The 17,537-nt window shown below is 58.4% G+C and overlaps 2 protein-coding genes across 5 annotated transcripts in view; one reads left to right on the forward strand and one right to left on the reverse strand.

Moving 5' to 3' along the window:
- Positions 1–8: 8 nt before the first annotated feature.
- RSPH14 (radial spoke head 14 homolog) overlaps positions 9–17,537 on the forward strand; it is a 52,021-nt gene continuing 34,492 nt past the window's right edge. Inside the window, exons 1-5 of one of the 4 annotated variants that reach the window (XM_059876163.1) lie at positions 9–286; positions 3,280–3,457; positions 4,757–5,000; positions 6,542–6,644; positions 9,209–9,327. In XM_059876163.1, coding sequence (XP_059732146.1) covers positions 9–286; positions 3,280–3,457; positions 4,757–5,000; positions 6,542–6,644; positions 9,209–9,327 — 922 coding nt within the window. 4 annotated transcript variants of the gene reach the window in all.
- The window catches only part of GNAZ (G protein subunit alpha z), a 30,190-nt gene continuing 27,267 nt past the window's right edge, over positions 14,615–17,537 (reverse strand). The window contains exon 3 of the mRNA XM_024977859.2: positions 14,615–16,278. Within this exon, the coding sequence (XP_024833627.1) occupies positions 15,934–16,278 (345 nt within the window). The 3' untranslated portion in view covers positions 14,615–15,933. The remainder of the gene's footprint in view (positions 16,279–17,537) is intronic.

Below are 17,537 nucleotides of genomic sequence, written 5' to 3' on the forward strand. Positions count from 1 at the left end.
CGATCACCATGGCAACGAGCACCCCGCGGGACCCGCCTGCTTCCGACGAATCCTGTACGCTGGGGGCGGGGCTCACGGCCGAAAGAGTCCCGCCTGCGCCCTGCGCCGCCATCACCATAGCAACCAGAGCCTCGCGGGAGACTCCGGGACGCCGACCCAAAGCGGCAATCACCATGGCAACGAGGGCGGGGGAGCTGATGGGCGTGGTCAGGACAGCCCAGGGGTGGGGCCTGGGCGGGGCTGACGGTGGAGAGACTCGCGCACCTGACTTCCTGACGTCACCATGGTAGGGGAGAGGATTAAGTGTTTATTTTCATAGTATGTCAAATATGAATTGTTTCTGGTTATCTAAATATTTCGTGTTTTGCTTTATATCTGGTATGAGATCCCTTGACTCCTTCCCGTCACATCCCATGTCTGATCTATCAGTAAATCCTGTAGGTTCTACCCTGGAAAATTGACCAGTATCTCCTCTCTCCGTCTCACTTTCATTGAGCTCGCGGTGGTCCCAACCATCATCGTCTTCTCTCCCCTTAACTGGCCTCCCCACCTTCCATCCTCGCTCCTACCCTCTTCCTAGTTCAGCAGTCCCCAGGGACCCCTCGTTAAGACACAGATCAGATTATGTCAGTCCTCGGCTGCAAACCCTCCAGCGCCTTCTCATCGTCCTCAGAGTAATAAAGTCTTTCCAGTAGCCCAAGAGGCCCCACGTGATTTGCCCGTTTCTTCTCTTAGCTCGCCCCCTACTGCTTCCCGCCTCCCCACCCCACCCCCAACAGGCTCCATTGGCGTCCTTGCTGTTCAACACGCCAAGCACCGGGGATGCTTGCTCTGCCTGTCTCCTCGGCCTGGAATGCCCTGCCCCAGACAGCCACGTTGCTCAGATGTCACCTCTAGATGAGACATCCTATTTACAAAAGCTGCATCCTTCCAGCCCCTTCTTCTGCTCTATTTCTCCCAGGCACTTCCTATTTTCTAAGAGATTATATAACTTCCTGTTCGTGCGGACTGTCTGTGTCCCTCCACTGAGCGCAGTGAGAGCAGGGGTTCAGCCCCTCAATTGACTGCATTGGCAAAATGCCTGCACAGAAGCAGCATGGAGTGAGTGTTACATGAGTGAAGGAATATTGCACTTAAAAAAGGAAGGTGGAGAACACTGTTTGAAGTATGCTGCCATTACCTTAAAAGGCAAATAAATTGTATTTACTTGTATCAGTGTAGTGCATCGCTGGAAAGACTCCAGTGGGTCGTACAGATGAGGACAATCCATTGGCTGGGGGCCAAGGAGGGAAGGAGACATACTCTCATACTTTCAGGATTTTACTCTGCGTGCATATACCATGTATTTGGGAAATAAATGAAAAGAAACATTTGGAACTCAGAGAATACAGTAACAGCCTCCATCTGGGCCCTTCGGGGTCAGCCGCCTTTCCCAGACACCTCCTCCTCGCTGTAATCGTGGCTAAGACAGGACTCTCGCTGTAGCGCTGCAGCCAACTGCCCTGCAGTCACAAGGGGTGGACACGCCTCCCATTTCCTGACCTTCATCTGCACAGCTCTGAATCTAATGATGCCTGAATATCATAGGCTGCCTTCCAGAGCTCATGCTACAAAATTAATTTCCATAATTAATGGCTGTGTAAAGGCTGACCTGAGTCACGGAGCTTCTGTGAGCTAGTTTCTGTTTGCAGAGAGAGGCAGGCGCGGCTCGATGCCTGGCACGATGGCCTCCAGAGGCGTTTGTGAGATGCTAATCACAGAAACGAGACGGTAGCTTTGGAGAGAAGCACAAAGGAGGGGACGAGGGCACTGACGATGTTCTCACGGTGAATTCACAGGCACCTGTTATATTTTTGGTCTCATAGGTGAACATATATGCTACATAGAATGCTGTGTATGCTTTCAAAGACAAGAAAAAGGAGATTGGAAAACAGAAAATGGAAGGACAATTTTACAAAAAGACTCTGTAACGGAGCCCTGAGAGATGTGGAGTTTCCAGCTTTGAGAACCTACTTGATTCAGCTCCCTGATTTCATAGGGAAATGAAGGCTCACATGTTCCAAGGATTTGCCTAGGGAGTCAGAACTAGACCTGGAACCCAGATCTCCCAACTCCCAGCCCAGGGCTCTCCACACCAGCTTCATAAAAAGGCTCCGATGCTCTGGGTTAGAGAGACCTTCACAACTCGGTCCTTTGAAAGACAGCAGTAGGGATGATCTCCGTGGCACAATACCGGGTCCACAGCACAGAGATGGAGGCCAATTACCTTCGTGTCAGAGCGAAATGTGCTGGAGGCTGTTGCTTGCTGCCTTGATTAGTGGGTTTCACTGCGAAGGGCCCAGGCCTTGGGGTGAACTTCCCTGAGTTGCTTAGTGCCTCAGTTTACCCCACTGTAAAATGGACTATATACTTCAAGGGGTTTTTGTGAGGATCACATGAGATGGTGGAAGTACTTTGATTACAAAACTTGACTCAAACCCATGAACCATGCACTTCGTCTACACTTACTGAAACCTCCCGGTATATTCCTGGAACTGGCGGGGCTGGGGGTGGGGTGGGGGCTGTGCTGTGGAGCGGGGGGATGGAACCAGGCCTGACGTGGGCTCCAGCCTCAGGGAAATCTGCCGGGGAAACAGACGCAAGCAGACAATCAGAAGAGGGACGCGGGCACTGGGGCAACTGAGTCCTAGCATCACTTGCTAATTTGGAGCTGGGGAGACGCTGGGCTTCCCGGAGGAAGAGTACGCCAAGCTGTGTCCCGAAGGACCGAGAGGTGGCTAGTGTCGCAAGCAGCCCAGCTGCAGCAGAGTTAGCATCTGGGGGAGTAAGATCCAGCACGGCTGGAGGAAGCCATCACCCAGGGCCCCCAGTGGCAGGCCAGGAGTCTGGACTCTGTCCTGAGACCAGCGGGGAGCCCTGGGAGGGTTTGGTGGAGGTGACGGCTCAGTCTGGCTTGCTTTCAAGAATAACTGTTCCTGCCAGCAGTGCGTTGAGCCCACTGCAGGGTCCGACCTGCGTCCTCACGAGCCAGTCAGCTTGCCGAGGAAGGAGCCGATGCTAGGGCTAAGCAGTCCCGGGATCAGGCCTTTGTGATTCCGGGAAAGCTGCAGAACCTCTATGAGATGCTTGTCCGTAAAATAAGAGAATGCATCACCTCCCGGGCTTACGCTGAGAATTAAAGGCGTGCCAAGTGCCCAGTACAGAAAAAGGCGCACACAGTCACTTGCCTTCCCTTCTGCATTACGAACAAAGCTGAGCCCGCCTTTGTTCTCCCAACAGTAACCCGGAAAACAGCACCAACCCCACTTTACAGCCAGCCCTGGCCTGGGGCTGTTCGCGCCTGCGCGGTGGACGGCCGGTGTGCGGAAGGCTGCCCAGCGGACGCCGCCCAGGGTCGCCTGGCAACCGGGTTGCCTGGCAACGGGCGAGTGCTACAGAAACTCACGCGCTGAGGCAGGTGAGCCGGCGGCCGCAGACTGGGGGCCCCGGGGACAGGGGCTCCCCCAGACTCACCCAGGCCCGATCAACAGGGCCCATGCCCCTTGGAGGGCGGCAGGCGCCCAGCGTTTCCTGCCCGGGGAGCCCCGATCCCAAATAGCCGGGTCCCACCTCCTCTTCCATCCCCACCTCCTCGCCTCCTTCCCTAATTACCTGCTGCCAGGAATCGAGAGTCCAGTTCACCACCTCTCTTAGTGGGGTGGATTCGCACAGGGCTGGGGCTTGTCACTGCCAACGTAACGCAGTCACAACCACCATCCGCATAATAACAATGGCAGCCAAAGTATCTACGCCCTGGTGAGCTATGCTCCATTCTCAGCGAATATGCCAACTCTGGGCGGGGCTGGGGGGCTGGGGGCGGGATATTAGCCTCTCCCTTTCCAGCTGCTTGTTAAGGGCCATCCATTGGCTTGGGTCTGGAGCCCATTTTTAACTACTCAGCCACACTGCTTACAGTTGCTCCAAGTGTGTGCGTAATAAAAAAATAAGTCACACTTTAACCTTGATTCCGTTCTCTGTGGATGTGCTGGAGGCATCCGACTGTGGGTCCCTGATGGGCGAATGTCCCAGACCTGGATTAGGACATTGGCTCCTAGCCTAGCTCATGACCTCCAAGGCTCCTTGTCCTGAAACCTCAATTTCCTCCCGGGTCATAGCACTCCCCGCCTCCTCCTGGGGGAGCTGAGTTGCATATTAGGTATTGCTGGCACAAGATAAGCTCTAAATGGAGCTGTTCGATCACTGTTTGCTTGTTTGGCTTAGTTTGTCTTTTTCCTTTTTTAAATTCATTTTCATTGGAGTACACTCAGTTTACAATGCTGTGTTCGTTTCTGCTGTACAGCAAATGAATCAGTTATACACGTATCCACTTTTTTAGATTCTTTTCTCATATAGGTCATTACAGAGTATTGAGTAAACTTCCCTGTGCCACACAGCGCGACCTTAGTTATCTGTTTTATATACAGTGGTGGGTGTATGTCAGTCCCAATCTCCCAATTTACCCACTGCCTGCCCCCCCGCCCCGACCCAGTTGGCTTTTTCCAATGCCTCTGTCCTGAGGCCCAATCTATGTAGTCATCGGCAGAACCCTGAAGTTTGCGGTCTGGGCTGCCACTTACCTTTGCTGTGACCTTGAACAAATTCCTTCACTGCTCCTAGTCTCCGTTTGCTCATCTGTAAAATGGGAGTAAAACAGTGCCAGATCACAGTAGCAATGACGATGACGTCTGGGTTCTTTTAACCAGCAGTCTCCTTGCAGCTTCGCTCTGAAAGCTCCAGAGTCTCCCTGAGCAGGCGCGGGACGATGGCGGATGCCAAGATCTCCATGTACCTGCCCCCCAACGTCAACCCTACTCAGGCTGCCATTGCCTACGGCTGCCGCGCGCTGCCCAAGCTGAACGAGGAGCTGCAGTCGGATGACCTGCTGACGAGGCAGAAAGCTCTCATGGCTCTGTGTGACCTCATGCATGACCCCGAGCACGTCTACACAGCCATTAGCATCGGTGAGCGTGTCGCAGCCCAAGGGACCACGACTGGGGTCTGGATGGACAGCCGCAGAGCGGCTGGAGGCGAGGGGGGGCGTGGGTGGGGGGAGCTGACCTGGCCCCTTCACAGCAGCCCTCCCAACTGGTCAGTCGGTCCTCCGCTGGACGCCCCAGTAGTCAGGCCATCTTGCCAGGACTCAGCCCGGTGGCCACACATTCTCCAAAGAGGCCTGTTTGTCTGTCTCATTCAGAAGGTTGTCACAGAAGCTAGGCGCTAGCCCTACTGAAGCCACCCGGAGGTGGCGACCTCTGTGCATTTTCTCCCACATTCCTAATTACTCATATATAGGGGGCTTCCCTGGTGGCTCAGTGGTAAAGAATCCGCCTGCCAGTGCAGGAGATGTGGGTTTGATCCCTGGAGAAGGAAATAGCAACCCACTCCGTGTTCTTGCCTGGGAAATCCCATGGACAGAGGAGCCTGGCAGTCCATGGGGTCGCAAAGAGCTGGACCCCACTTAGTGACGAGACAACAATTAGCCACATAAGAGCTAAGTTGACATGCGTGGCCCAGTCGCAGCTCCTCCAGATGAGGTCCACAGTGCGTGATCTGCCGCTTCTCCCACCGGCCTTACTTATCCGAAGGGCTAGTTTAATCCCATGGAGAAGGCAATGGCACCCCACTCCAGCACTCTTGCCTGGAAAATCCCATGGACGGAGGAGCCTGGTGGGCTGCAGTCCATGGGGTCGCTAAGAGTCGGACACGACTGAGCGACTTCCCTTTCACTTTTCACTTTCATGCACTGGAGAAGGAAATGGCAACCCACTCCAGTGATCTTGCCTGGAGAATCCCAGGGACGGGGGAGCCTGGTGGGCTGCCGTCTATGGGTCACACAGAGTCAGACACGACTGAAGTGACTTAGCAGCAGCAGCAGCAGCAGTTTAATCCCAGAGGTGGCAGCAGTGGTCCCAACCTGGCCTCGGAGGCTGGGTGGAGCTTGGGTAATAAAGGCTGTGACTTAGTGAGCCCGACTCCGGGCCGGAACCACGACGAGCGCGTGCATGCCCGTGTTTATCTCAGTCCTCGTGGCACTGGCCCGGCGAGGGAAGGAGCCTCCTCAACAGAAGAAACGGAGTCTCAGCGAGAAGGACTATGAGGCCAGGGGGTGCCCCACGAAAAGGCAGGGTTTCTAGGTGCTCGAGCTGGCGTGCCTCGGCGTAACCCTTTCAAGGGTACACAGCAGCTGGGGACAAGCTGGAATTTGACCTCCGGTCTCTCCAAATAAAAGCGGTTTTTTGAACCCCGGGGAGGACCAGGGTGGCACCAGCAAGAGGCGTGCACAGAAATCGGGGGGGGTGGAGACAGGGTCCCGGGGTGAGCCTTTCTGGCACCCAGAGGCCCCAGCAGTGACTCTGAAGCACTCGGTCGCCCACCCGGCGTCCCCGCACCCGCAAACAGCAGAGCCCTGGTGCTCTTGACCCCGACATCGGCGCGCCCATCGACTTCTGGGTCGGCTGGTGTCTGAGCCTGGAGGACATTCGTTGCTCCCTCTGCCCTGCAGGCTGCCTGGAGAGCCTGAAAGCCTTGCTGAAGGACACCAACGACCTCGTACGCATCAAGACCACCGAGGTGCTGTGCATCATGGCCACCCACAACGTGGGCAGGTGAGCCTCGTACCCTGGGTCCCTGCCTGCGCTGAACCTGCCGCCCTCCCGGATCCACACGAGGGGAATACATGAGTGTGGGGGCCTGGTCCCCGGTCACCGTGGGGAGTTACAGCTTACGGAGCTGACTTACCGTCGGGGAGACTCGGGGTGGGCACCCAGGCGCTGAGAGAAGAGGCCTAGACACCTCACTCGGGGCGCAGAGAAGGGTCCGGCCACGTGGGGGACCCCCGTGACCTCCTTCTCCCGGAACGAGGCTGACCTCAGGCCGAGCACAGCTGGGCACTTCCTGTGTGCCGACCTGGGCCAGGCCTCACACCGAGCTCTCTCTTAGGCCCGACCGCAGCCTGGAGACCCTCACCAGGCGTGACCGGGCCTGCAGTTAGGCGGCTAATCAAATAGAATGGCTAAAAAGCCAGAAGCGGGAGAAAAGCCGGGAAAGAGGGACTTCCCTGGTGGCCCAGCATTTCAGCCTTCACCTTCCAGCGCGGTGGGCGCGGGGTTGGGCCCTGTTCGGGCGGCTGAGACCACACATGCCTGGTGTCCAAAACACCGAGACATAAAGCACAAGTCAGATCGTAACAAATCCAACCAAGATTTAAAAAATGGTCCACATTAAAAAAAAAAAAAGCCAGGACAGAAACCGTACATTCCCTCTCAACGCTCGGCCTTTGTGTAGAAACCGCACATTCCCTTTCAACGCTCGGCCTTTGCGTTTGCCGCCGTGTGACTTGGGGGACCTCGGTTCCCTGCAGCAGCAGTGCTGTGCGTGCACTCCACTGTGTCTGACTCTCGCGACCCCGTGGACGGCAGCGCACCAGGCTCCTCTGCCCGTGGGATTTCCCAGGCAAGAACACCGGGGTGGGTTGCCATTCCCCCAAGGGGTCTTCCTGACCCAGGGATCAAACCTGCGTCTCCTGCGTCTCCTGGCAGGCGGGGTCTTTACTGCTGAGCCACCTGGGAAGCCCGACCACCACAGATCAAGCCTGTGCCCTCAGCAGTGAAAGCTCGGAGTCCCGACCACTGAACCATCAGGGGGTTCCCCAAACAGTTCATCTTAAGCCCAAACCCCTGAACGATTAGGCAGCCGCCAGTCCCTGTGCCCAGCAGACCATGTTTCCCGTCATCTTTTCTGCTTAAACCACGCCTGTACCATCATGAATCAGTAGCTTCACTTCTTTAAAGTTAACCAAGAACTAAGATATTAATGAAGTAATCTGCAGGCCAGACCCTTCTAGAATCTTTACAGTCATCTCCCTACTGTTTGAGACGTTCATTTTTAAGTATTTCCAAAGCATTCAACTTTGTTTTCAAGAGGAAGTTTAAAAAAAAAAGAAACCCAGAAACTAACAACTCTTCTCTCATCGAATTGGCTCACATGCATGCTGAGTCGCTTCAGTCGTGTCTGACTCTTTGCGACCCCATGGACTGTAGCCCACAGGCTCCTCTGTCCTTGGGGATTCTCCAGGCAAGAGTCCTGGAGTGGGATACCATGCCCTCCTCCAGAGCAATCTCCCCATCTTCCCCACCCAGGGATCGAACCCGAGCCTCCTCTGACTCCTGCATTGCATGTGGGTTCTTTTCCGCTGAGCCGCCGGGAAAGCCCTTCAATGGGCTTACCTGATAGTTAATGAACGTATGTCATTATAATGACAAGCACAACAGGCTTATGTGGGTTTTGAGGGATGGGCCTGCCCTGGACGGAGGACAGGTGTGTGTCCGGCAGGTGGAGAGAGGCTCAGTTAGCCCAGCCCAGTGCTCAGGGAGGTTGGCCTCTGGCTTCTGTCGCCCGGAGTCCTCCACCACCACTCAGGTACACTGGATTCCAGGGCCACTGCAGCCTCTGCCTTCTCCTCAGAGGCTGCAGGGATGCAGTCTGTCCCAGCCGGCCCAGGCTCAGGCTCCAGGGAGGCGGGGGGGTGGTGCGGACCCCCTGCCTCTAGGTTCTTACTGGGTCCTCTCCGGGCACAGCCTTCAGTTCAGTTCAGCTCAGTCACTCAGTTGTGTCCGACTCTGCGACCCCGTGGACTGCAGCACGCCAGGCCTCCCTGTCCATCACCAGCTCCTGGAGTTTGCTCAAACTCATGTCCATTGAGTCCGTGATGCCATCCAACCATCTCATCCTCTGTCGTCCCATTCTCCTGCCTTCAACCTTGCCCAGCTTCAGAGTCTTTTCCAATGAGTCAGCTCTTTACATCAGGTGGCCAAAGTATTGGAGTTTCAGCTTTAGCATCAGTCCTTCCAATGAACACCCAGGACTGATCTCCTTTAGGATGGACTGGTTGGATCTCCTTGTAGTCCATGGGACTCTAAAGAGTCTTCTCCAACACCACAGTGCAGAAGCATCAATTCTTTGGTGCTCAGCTTTCTTTATAGTCCAACGCTCAGATCCATACATGACCACTGGAAAAACCATAGCCTTGACTTAGACGGACCTTTGTTGGAAAAGTAATGTCTCTGCTTTTTAACATGCTGTCTAGGTTGGTCATAACCTTCCTTCCAAGGAGAAAGCGTCTTTTAATTTCATCCCTTGGCCGTGTCTAAATCTGACTTTTCTTCCCCAGAGAGGGCTTTCTGGAGCACAATGTCATCCAAGCCCTGTCCTTCCTGATGAGTGACGCGCAGCCAGCCTGCCGGGAGAACCTCTACACGGCTTTCAAGCACCTGGCCCAGCTGCCTGCAGGTAAGCCCGCCATGGGCGTGGGCGGCCCGGGGGCGCTTCTCCCGACAGGCACCTGCTGTGCTGATCACAGCTTAGAGCACGTCATGCTTTTATTGAGACACAACATACCTGTTAAATGGGGCTTCCCTGGTGGCTCAGACGGTAAAGCATCTGCCTACAGTGTGGGAGACCTGGGTTCGATCCCTGGGTCGGGAAGATCCTCTGGAGAAGGAAATGGCAACCCTATCCAGTACTCTTGCCTGGAAAGTCCCATGGACGGAGGAGCCTGGTGGGCTACAGTCTGTGGGGTCGCGAAGAGTCGGACATGACTGAGGGACTTCACGTTCACTTTTCACCTTCATGCCTGTTAAAAAGGCCCACGTTGTACATGAACGCTTGATTAACTTGTACCAAGTGAGCCTGCCACTTCTGGGCACCGCTGCTACCCAGATCAAGACACGTGCCAAGGGTCTACTCCCAGAAGTCACCGCCCCTCACCCAAAGGTCGACACTTCAATCTGTCTCTAGTTCAGAGGCCGTAGGTTGATCTGTGCTACTTTAAACTTTGCATGGGGCTTCCCTGGTGGCTCGGACAGGAAAGGATCTGCCTGCAATGCAGGAGGCCCAGGTCCGATCCCTGGGTCGGGAAGATCCTCTGGAGGGGGAATGGCCACCCACGCCAGCATTCTGGCCTGCAGCAGGTGGACACAGTCTGCAGGATTCTGTCTCTGGCTTCTGTGTCTCTGTTGTGCGGTCGTGTGTGGCTGGTTTTTGCCCGTTTGCGGTGCAGTGTGGTATGCACACTATATGAGTGTTATTTGTCCCTTCTGTTGCCCGCGTGGGTTTTCGTTGAGAACGTATGAATTGTTTCTGGTGTGTGGCAGCCGAGAATACAGTGGCCGCTAACAGTCTTACCTGTCTTTCGACGGACACGCGTATGCGTTTCTTTTGGGATCCGCCTTGCAGAGAACCGCTGAGCGCAGGACAACTGACGTCCAGCTTTAGAAGGTCGTAGGAGTGATGTCCTAAACGAGTTTCGCCAACATGCGCCCCCACCAGTCGTGCGAGGGAGCCCCGGGCGGCCCGTGCCGTGCCCACACGGGCTCTTTGAGCTGAGCTGGCGGGTGCGTGGCTGTGTCTCACTTTGGTTTTCGCTTGTTTCTCCCTGGCGACGAGAGCCCCGTAAACACCCTCTTCTGAGAAGCACCAGAGTGCGTTTTTAAGGACGAAGACCCCACCCCTGGGTCAGCATCCCCCCAGCTGACCACTTCTGCTAATCCAACGCGAGTCCAGGGTCACCACCACCCTCTGACCGCGACTGGAGGGTGGGGATTCGCATCAGAGCTGACACTCGACCCGGCACGTGACGCAGTGAGCATTTGTAAACGAGGGGCTCGTTCCGAGAGGCAGGAGGCCAGGCCTTGGAGGGAGGGCCTTAAGCCTGACCCAGGCCTTAAGATGTCAGGCACCAGGAGTCAGACAGGCCGGGTCCGTCTGCTCTCCCCTGGAGCCCCGCGTGCCCCGGGACAGGCTGTCTCCTCGTGGGGAAGGGAGGCTGATGGGACCTGTCCCCACCTCGGACGCCCGCAGTGAGGACCAGGTGGGGCCCTCCCTGAACCCGGGCCCAGAGACAAATGGCCAAGGGAACCAGTCAGTACAGAGGGGCCGGCTGAACAGAGCGGAGCCCCGGGGCTTCGACTGCGGCCAGCGGGGACCACGCCCTCCTGCAGCTGGGCTGGGCTGGGCACGCCAGGCCGGAGGGCACAACCCCGGGGGTCTTTTTAAAAAGTCCGCTCTGGGACGTCCCTGGGGGTCCAGCGGTTAAGAACCTGCCGTGCAATCCGGGGGACTTTTGTTTCCATGCCTGGTTGGGGAGTTAAGATCCCACGTGCCGTGGAGCAGTGAAGCCCACGCGTGTAACTAGAGTCTGTGCGCCACACCTACCACCCAACGTGGCGGAATAAACACACAAGTCAAAGACCACCCTGCCCCCGACCCCGGCCCACGTCTTCCTGAAACACCCCTTGGCTAGCTTCTCCTAGGCGACCATGCTCGAGGGCCTCTGGGAGATTGGGGCGTCTCCAGGAGGAACCAGTTCTGGGGCCGAGCTTCACCTTTGCTCTCTGCACCGGGGCACCCCTGCTCGGGGTGTGGAGACAGGGGATTTGCCGTTCTCACCCGGGACTCTTAAAATTACTGTGACCTCTGTGAGCATTTGGGGGAACAGAGAGGCGATGATAACGAACATCAGGAACCACCACCAGCTTCGCTGAATCTTAACATCCAACTGCCCTTCACATTTGCTTGAGATTTCTGCTGAAAAAGTACAGTACCCTGTGAACCGCAACACCGCCCCCACCCAGCATCACCCTCCTTTCCGCCCTCCCCGGAGCCACCGAGGGTGGGCTACTACACCCGAAACACACGTCTCTGCATATTACCACGGTCGTAATTATATACATTGGGCTTCCCTCGCGGCTCAGCTGGTAAAGAATCCACCTGCAATGTGGGAGACCTGGGTTCGATCCCTGGGTTGGGGAAGGAAACGGCTACCCACTCTAGCATTCTGGCCTGGAGAATTCCATGAACTGTACAAGGGTCACAAAGAGTCGGACACGACTGAGCGACTTTCACTATCATGAATTATATATAGATCTTGCCTCACCTGATTTAAAAGCTGTATATAGGTGGATCTTGCTGTACGTGTCTGCCTGGTACTTTCTACACCGAATGCCATGACTATCGATGTGTCGATAGTCATGTATCGATGTGGGATGTATCGATGTGTGTCACGGGCTCTATTTCCTGATTGTAACCTCCGCCTGCCCATCCCGTGTTGGAACCTACAGTTACATTCAGTAAACTCACCCCAGCCTGGCTGACCTTGCGTGTGCTGGTTTCCCCTGGGGATGGTGTCTTGGGGCTGCAGATCCGGTCGCTTCTCAGCGTTCCTGTCCCAGCCGGGAGGGCTGGGCGTGCCCCCTTATTGCAGGGTGCTGGCTGCATAGCCTTAGCCATCACTGACTGTGGCTCTGCAGAGGTCCCCAGGCTGGCAGAGGGGCGTCTTCTCTCCAGCCAGAGCCTCTCGGGAGCCCGAGTCCATCTGTCGACTTGTTTGCTCTGTGTCTCATCGATTCCAGGGAGTGTTTCATTTCTCCCAGATTCTACCCTCAGCTGGCCACACACAGTGCAAACACCATGTTCCAGGCAGTCTGATAGATTTCCACTGTTTGTTCATTTGAGTAAAGTCACTTTTTATTTAATAAAACAGCAGTTTTTCATTTGAATGGTAGTGAGCTTCCATCAATCTTTTCCTTTGTGGCTTTTGATGGGGGGTGCCATTTAAGACTTTGGCACTAAGAGCTCATGGAGGCATTCTGTCACATTTTCTTCTAAAAGTTGAGAAAGAGTTTTGCTTTTCACACTCAGCTTGAGAAGGGACCCGGGGTGGATTTCTGTTCTGAAGCCAAAAGTCCCTTACCAGCCCAACACTGTCTTCCTACCTTCAATAAGCAAGCGCTGTATGGCCCCCTGCAAATTTTTCTGAAATTCACAGGGGTTAGGCTCTCCCGGAGAGCAGGGAGGCCAGAGTTTCACCCTTTATCTCAGGATTTCCTGGGCTCTGCTCAGCCTCTGTGACCCGCCCAGAGGGAGGCCTGGGACACTCTGGGGAGGGTCGGCAGCAGGCGGTGCGCAGCTTGGACGGAGAGCGGGGGAGGGACACGGCGCGTGGCGGGCGCCCCCGGAGGACCTTCTGGGGGCCCTGAGCGCCGGCCTGGGGGGCCGTGTCCCGGGCGTGTCCTCGCTGGGGCCAGTGTTGGGAGGGTTTGAGTGGGCCAGGGCAGCTGTTTCTGGTACCCCTCCCCGCAGTGGCCGGCAGGGGGCGCCGCAGGACCGGCCACCGCAGCGCGGGCGGCTCCGCTTTGCGGGGCCCCGAGTGACCAGCGGCCGCCCCCCGTGCGGACACAGCCCGGGAAGCGCTCTCGCCACCCCCCTCCCCGGCCCTCTCCTCTGGCGGCAGCGGCGGGGGGCGGGCTTTCCTGGAGTCCCTCCTTGGGGCCAGACAGCGATGGGGGGCTGCGTCCAGGGGAGCGCGGGGGTGGGGTTTGCGGGCGTCCTCAGCCGGACAGCCCGGGGGCAGCACACGCCCCCGGCCCCCCGGACTCAGCCGCGGCCCCAGGGGACCCTCTCCCCGCTCAGGGCCGCCCTCCTTCAGCTCAGCCCCCTGTCCCAGCTCCCGCACTGCTAAGCGTGGGCCTCTCTGCACCGCAGCTCGTGCCTTCCCGGAAGGAGGCGGCTCCATCCTCGCAAACGCCCCAGCCCTGTCTGCCCGGCGGAGGGGACTTCCGAGGCCCCGGGGGTGGGTCTTGGGCCCCCTCAGCAGAGGGATCAGCTGGTCAGAGGAGGAACTGAGCAAATAAAAGGTGGAGGTGGGGAGGCCAGGGGGCTGTCCCAGGGAATCCTGTCTCTGCCTTGAACGCATCAGGGCAGGAGGCAGACGCCTTGTTTCCCTCCAGCTGTGTGCTTTTAGTTAAAGACGCTCGCGGTGAGCTTACCTCCTATCCCAGCTGGCATGAAAGCACAGAATAAGCCTGCAGAGCGGGTTCCGCTGCTTGGGGATGAGCAGGGGCCCTGCGCCACTGTGTCTGCGTACCTCCCTCGGGGCTTTGGCTGGGTCCTGGGTTTGAGATGGTGCTCTGGGGTGGCTCCGTGCACCCCTCCCCCCGGGCTCCTGCCGCAGCCGTTCGGGGGCAAAGCTGAGCAAAGACCCAGGCCTTGGGAAGCACTGGCCCTCGGCCCCCTCTCTGCCCCCCCTGGAGAGGATGGCTCCGCCGCCCCCGCCCCCGCACCCGACCTTGGGCACGTTCCCGTCCTCTGTCAAATGGGTCGCCACTGACACCCCGAGCACCCCGCCCAGTGAGGATGAACTTCCCTGAGGAGCGTTTCCCACCCTCGGCGACACTGCTCCCCACCCTGGCGAGGCAGCCGGCGCTGGGCCGGGGACCCTGCTCCGTACGCCAGCCCGCCCCGCAGGGATGACTCTGACCCTGGACACGGTGTCTTTGGGGCAGAGGGGGTCCAGGTGACTGAGCAGCTTGGGCTGCAGCCCCCATTGTCTCCAACTGCAGCACCTCAGGACACACAGGCGGGCGGGCCTCCGCCTCCGTTGGGCTTGTTGGCTCTTGACGTTCATCTCCAGACGGTTTTTCTAACGGCGTGCAGGGAGTGGGCAGAGAAGAGGGACCTGGGCATGGCCACCGTCCCCCCGACCCCGTGCCGCACACAGAGCACTCGGGGACGAGGCCTGGCTCATTCAGGGAATTTTATTTTCATAAAGGAGACGATCTCGGACTTTCGCGCCATCCCCCGGCTCCTTGCGCCCCCTTCGACAGTCCTCGGCTGTGACTCTGGGCACTGACCTCGGGCTCGGGGTCCCGAACAAGGGCCCAGAGGGGTTCCGCCCGGCGAGGGCTCTGCGGGCAGCCCTCGGCCGGGGCCGTCCACGTGGCGGGGGGTAGCCCCGCGGGCAGGAAGGGCCCCCCTCAGGCGGCCGAGCCTTCACAGGAGGCCGGCTGCCCCTCGGGCCTCCCGTCCCTTCACACGCGGAGACGCCACAGGTCATTTCCCGTTTTAAACACCGAGACGCCAAGCTACTGCTCGTCCACTCCCGCGGTGAAGGGCCTTCTGTGAACACAGCACGTTTATTTTCTGAAAGAAAAACGAAGCGGAGGCCGCACCAGGGACAGGGGACGCTGCACGGGCGTATGTACAACGCGGCCCCGAGGCTACCGCCGGGCAGACGGATAGATGCGTCCGGTGACGACTTTGACACTCAGCAAGCCAAGACACGAGAAGGGCCACCCGGAGTGGGGGGGACAAAAAATAGGTTTTGAAAATCTGCGTTTAAAAAAGAATACTCAACTGCATTGGAAATTTTCTGTATCTCTGCGAAACACCACGAGATTTGGCCCAAAAAAAAAAAAAGGATATCGGAGGAGAAAAACCAGGGTTTGGTTTTATAAAACGTCCAACTCGTAGGAGAAAAGCGGGAACCCAGCGGGCCGCGCCACGCGGGTCACCGTGCGGCTTTGCTGCATGGTCCCCAAGCGCGTTAAAAAGGGCGGTGAGTGGCCGGAGGGCTAGTCAGTGCTGTGGGCGGCACGGCCCCGGCTCTGGGTCTCCTCCCGGGGAGTTGGCCGCCCGGCCCTGTGGTCCCCCGGCACGGAGCAGGGCCGTGTCAGGAAGGCAGAGTGACGTGGCGGGAGGGTCTGGGGGTTGGGGGGGCGGACTTGGCGACAGCTCCTCAAGCCTTCATGGGACCTCGGCCAGGCGAGGGGCCTGCCCGTCTGCAGAGAGAGAGAGTGTGTGTATGCGTGTGTGTGCACGCGCGCAAGTGTGTCTACCTACCTAGCAACCTATCCGTATATAGTCGTGTTTGCAGAGACGAGGGGGCCGGGGCGGGGGCTGGGGGCACGCTCCAGCCCCCACCCCCGTCTTCTGGCCCCGGGCTGGTCCCCGCCTCGCCGCGGCCCCGCCGGCCCCCACCCCCGCCTCGCCGCGGCCCCGCCGGCCCCCACCCCCGTCTTCCGCCCCGGGCTGGTCCCCGCCTCGCCGCGGCGCCGGCCCTCAGCAGAGGCCGATGTACTTGAGGTTGTTCTGGATGATGACGTCGGTCACGGCGTCGAACACGAACTGGATGTTGCCGGTGTCGGTGGCGCAGGTGAAGTGCGAGTAGATCTCCTTGGTCTCCTTGTTGCGGTTCAGGTCCTCGAACTGCCGCTGGATGTAGACGGCGGCCTCCTCGTAGGTGTTCTGGCCGCTGTACTCGGGGAAGCACACGGTCAGCGGGATGCGGCGGATCTTCTGTGCCAGCAGGTCCTTCTTGTTCAGGAAGAGGATGAGGGACGTGCTGACGAACCAGTTGTTGTTGCAGATGGAGTCGAAGAGGCGCAGGCTCTCGGCCATCCGGCTCTGGGGGGAGGGGGTGGGGGGCGGTCAGCAGAGCCGGGCCCCAGCAGGCCCCACGCCCGCACAGCCCCCCCGGGGTCACTGGCCGCGCGCCTTCAGGGGCTGCCGGCGGGGACCCGCCCCCACAGGCCAGGCCCTGCCTCCCATGCAGGACCGTCCTCGCCACACCCCTCTGCAGGGAGCTCGTGGTCAGCCCCGCCTGCTGGGGGTGGGCCAGCCAGGAGCCTCCATCCTGCCAGGTGTCAGGCCTCACGGGAGTCTGTGACATGCGGGTCCTCTGTTCCTAAAAGGCTCCAGGGCGGAGCTGGGCCAGCCCAGCCCCTGCTGGCTGCGTGCTCACCTGGTGCCACACACAGGAGCCCTCCGCCGCCCCCAGGAGGTGAGGACGACCCCCCGGAGGCCCCGTGACTGCAGTGTGGCCCCGGGGGCCCCTTCCACCTCCCCAAGAGGACCAAGGATATGCTGCAGCCTGCAGGCTCTCGAGGAGCCCAGGGCCCTCACCTGCTCCTCCCCACCCCCCACGACTGATCACCTTGCTTCTAAAGGGACGCCTGCAGGTGGTGACCTGCCCTGTGTTTTAAGGTGAATAAGATGAGTGTCCTGAAGGCAGGGCCAGCCTAGAGCTGAGTCATTAGATGAAGGACTGTTCTGAGCACGCACAATGAACAGGGACGCTCTGCTGACCACCCTTGACCTTATCATCCCATCCTGCAGACGAAGAAACCAAGGCAGAGAAATGTGCTCCAAGTCCCCAGGCCAGGAGCTCGAGGCTCGCTGACCCTCCGGGGCAGACGCGCAGAGCTGCTGGCCCCAGGGTGGGGTGCCCAGGGGCGCCCATGAAGCCCTCCCTCATCTCCCAGAGGCCTGGCCCTCTCAGACGAACAGGATCTGATGGCATCAGTGCTGACAAGGCATCCCTCCCCACCGCCCCCTCACCACAGAGACACGGACTCCAGGCCCTGCTCTCCACCTGGGAGGCTGGTCTTTCAAACCCTTCCTGTGCTTTCGTTAGAAAGAGCCTGGTCTCAGGTCTTGGGGACGGTGTGTGTTTGGGGGGTGATCGTGTGTGTTGGGGGTGATCGTGTGTGTTGGGGGGTGATCGTGTGTGTGTGTGTGTTTGGGGGGTGATCATATGTGTGTGTTGGGGGTGATCATGTGCGTTGGGGGATGATCGTGTGCGTTGGGGGGTGATCGTGTGCGTTGGGGGGTGATCATGTGTGTTGGGGGGTGATTGCGTGTGTGTGTGTTTGGGGGGTGATCAT

Source organism: Bos taurus, chromosome 17 (assembly GCF_002263795.3).
Source record: "Bos taurus isolate L1 Dominette 01449 registration number 42190680 breed Hereford chromosome 17, ARS-UCD2.0, whole genome shotgun sequence".
Taxonomy (NCBI): Eukaryota; Metazoa; Chordata; class Mammalia; order Artiodactyla; family Bovidae; genus Bos; species Bos taurus.